At 49.6% G+C, this 3,502-nt stretch overlaps 1 protein-coding gene across 1 annotated transcript in view; it reads right to left on the bottom strand.

Annotated features, from left to right (window-relative positions):
* Window positions 1-3,246, bottom strand: part of stx18 (syntaxin 18) — a 13,105-nt gene extending 9,859 nt beyond the window's left edge. The window contains exons 1-2 of the mRNA XM_055160964.1: window positions 3,042-3,246; window positions 1,014-1,081 (exon numbers count right to left, since the gene is read on the bottom strand). Coding sequence (XP_055016939.1) covers window positions 1,014-1,081; window positions 3,042-3,221 — 248 coding nt within the window. The 5' untranslated portion in view covers window positions 3,222-3,246. The remainder of the gene's footprint in view (window positions 1-1,013; window positions 1,082-3,041) is intronic.
* Between the last annotated feature and the right edge of the window lie 256 nt (window positions 3,247-3,502).

Genomic DNA, 3,502 nt, shown 5'->3' with positions numbered 1-3,502 from the left:
AGACACAGGGGACACAGGGGACACAGGAGACACAGGGGACACAGGACACAGGAGACACATGGAGACACATGAGACACAGGACACAGGACACAGGACACAGGGGACACATGAGACACAGGGGACACAGGAGACACATGAGACACAGGAGACACATGAGACACAGGGGACACAGGACACAGGAGACACAGGGGACACAGGGGACACAGGGGACACATGAGACACAGGAGACACAGGAGACACATGAGACACAGGGGACACAGGAGACACAGGGGACACGGGGGACACAGGAGACACAGGGGACACATGAGACACAGGAGACACAGACACAGGAGACACAGGGGACACAGGAGACACAGGGGACACAGGAGGACACAGGGGACACAGGAGACACAGGAGGACACAGGAGACACAGGAGGGACACAGGAGGAGACACAGGGACACAGGACACAGACACAGGGGACACAGGAGACACAGGAGACACACAGGAGAGACACAGGGGACACAGGAGACACAGGAGACACAGGACACAGGGACACAGGGACACAGGAGACACAGAGACACAGGAGACACAGGAGACACAGGGAGACACAGGGACACAGGGGACACAGGAGACACAGGAGACACAGGAGACACAGGAGACACAGGAGACACAGGAGGACACAGGAGACACAGGAGACACAGGAGACACAGGGGACACAGGAGACACAGGAGACACAGGAGACACAGGGGACACAGGAGACACAGGAGACACAGGAGGACACAGGAGACACAGGAGACACAGGAGACACAGGAGACACAGGGGACACAGGAGACACAGGGGACACAGGGGACACAGGAGACACAGGAGACACAGACACAGGAGACACAGGAGACACAGACACAGGGGACACAGGAGACACAGGGACACAGGAGACACAGGAGACACAGGAGACACAGGAGACACAGGAGACACATGAGACACTAATGGTCTAAACCAGAACTAAACCAAGACTAAACCAGGTCTGAGTTTGTACCTTCCGGCACTGACGTAGTCTTTCCGATGCTGCAGCAGGAAGTCTTTGAGTTTGGAGATGTTTGTGACCTTCAGAATAAAAGCACAGATGAGACCTAGAGAATAAAAGCCCAGATGTGTGGGCCCTTCAGAATAAAAGCCCAGATGTTTGGGTCCTTCAGAATAAAAGCCCAGATCTTTTGGCCCTTCAGAATAAAAGACCAGATGTTTTGGCCCTTCAGAATAAAAGCCCTCTGATCCACACTGGGCGTGTGTGTTCAGAGGAAACAGGAGCAGATTTATTTGGAAATAATTTCTGTAATTTTCATGTTTACTTTTGACATGTCCTGTTCCCGAAACCACTTCCTCATCAAACGGACGTGTAAAATCCATCTAAATCGGGCATGTCCAAACTATGGCCCGGGGGCCAAATGCGGCCCTCAGCCACATTTTTCTTGGCCCTCAGGCTTCCAGGTGAATTGGCCCAAATTACCTTGCATCAATTAAAAAATAATTTTTTACTGCAAGCTTTTTGAAAATCTACATTGATAAAGCTAATATTTAATATTTAGGATATTTTATTTTATATTTTAAGGATCTTAGCATGATTAAAGACTGATGGCTCATTCTAACTTGTTAAACATGCACAAATTTCAATTATTCCCTGTACTGAGCACCAGTCTACGGGCCTCGATCGGCCTCTGCTTCGTCTGTGTTTAGATATGTGGCCCTTGATGAAAAAAGTTTGGACACCCCTAATCTAAATAAACTCAAATAAAGGTAAATAAACTTGAATATACGTAAATAAATGTGCAAACACACAGTTACACAGAGACACAGAGACACACACAGAGACACACACAGAGACACACAGAGACACACACAGAGACAGACACAGAGACACACACAGAGACACACACAGAGACACACACAGAGACAGACACAGAGACACACACAGAGACACAGAGACAGACACAGAGACACACACAGAGACACACACAGAGACACACACAGAGACACACACAGAGACACACAGAGACACAGAGACACACACACAGAGACACACACAGAGACAGACACAGAGACACACACAGAGACACACAGAGACAGACACAGAGACACACACAGAGACACACACAGAGACACACACAGAGACACAGAGACAGACACAGAGACACACACAGAGACAGACACAGAGACACAGAGACAGACACAGAGACAGACACAGAGACACACACAGAGACACACACAGAGACACAGAGACAGACACAGAGACACACACAGAGACACACAGAGACACAGAGACACAGAGACACACACACAGAGACACACACAGAGACAGAGACACACACAGAGACACACACAGAGACACACACAGAGACAGACATAGAGACACACACAGAGACAGACACAGAGACACACACAGAGACACACAGACAGACAGAGACACACACAGAGACAGACACAGAGACAGACACAGAGACACACACAGAGACAGACACAGAGACACACACAGACACAGAGACACACACAGAGACACACACAGAGACAGACACAGAGACACACACAGACACAGACACAGAGACATAGAGACAGACACAGAGACACACACAGACACAGAGACAGTCACAGACACAGAGACATTGACAGAGACAGAGACAGAGGGGGGAGCAGCTTAGACCCGTCCACTCTCTGATCAGAACCCACTGTTCCATTTAAAAAGACTTTAGGACACTGTCCACGTTTCAATTAACAACAAATGTCACATGATTAAACGTGTCAAGTCTGTGTAAATGCGCCCCCTTTGGCCCAGTCCACCCAGTCCACCCAGTCCACCGAGTGCACCCGCCCAGTCCACCGAGTCCACCGAGTCCACCGAATCCACCCAGTCCACCGAATCCACCCAGTCCACCGAGTCCACCCAGTTCACCGAGTCCACCCGCCCTGTCCACCGAGTCCACCGAGTCCACCCGCCCAGTCCACCGAGTCCACCGAGTCCACCCTGTAAGCAGTTAGCAGAATAAGCTCCGTTAGCTCCGTTAGCTCTCACCACGTCTCTCGCTCGGGAACAGAAGCCGCTCTTGGTTCGGCCGCGGCGGAGGATTTCGTCTTTCCCGGAGCCGATCCCGATGGCCTTGTTCCGGGTCTTCACGGTCTTCACACTGGCCTTAAACAGCAGCGTGATGTCCATGGTCATGACGGGAGCTAACGGAGCTAACGGCGCTAGCATCCGCTGTAAACAAACGACACGTCGCCAGCGCACACGTCATCCGCCCGCGACCACATCTTCAAAACACAACAAATATCATAGGTCAAAATAAATAAATTAGAATTTCTCTTCACTACAAAATCATTTTTTAAAGAACATATTAAATATAATAAAATAATGGAATAGTGCGTCTCAAGAATCTCCAGGACACTAAACAAAATAAAACAGATGTAAAATGTCTTTTTTTCCATTTGTGACGTGTAACGAGCAGGAGAAACTTACACATTTGGCTTTGTTTAGGC

The sequence above is a fragment of the Boleophthalmus pectinirostris genome, unplaced genomic scaffold (genome assembly GCF_026225935.1).
Source record: "Boleophthalmus pectinirostris isolate CB_2022bp ecotype Guang Dong unplaced genomic scaffold, ASM2622593v1 HiC_scaffold_3, whole genome shotgun sequence".
NCBI classification, from domain to species: domain Eukaryota; kingdom Metazoa; phylum Chordata; class Actinopteri; order Gobiiformes; family Gobiidae; genus Boleophthalmus; species Boleophthalmus pectinirostris.
This window is presented reverse-complemented; position numbering and strand designations above follow the sequence as displayed.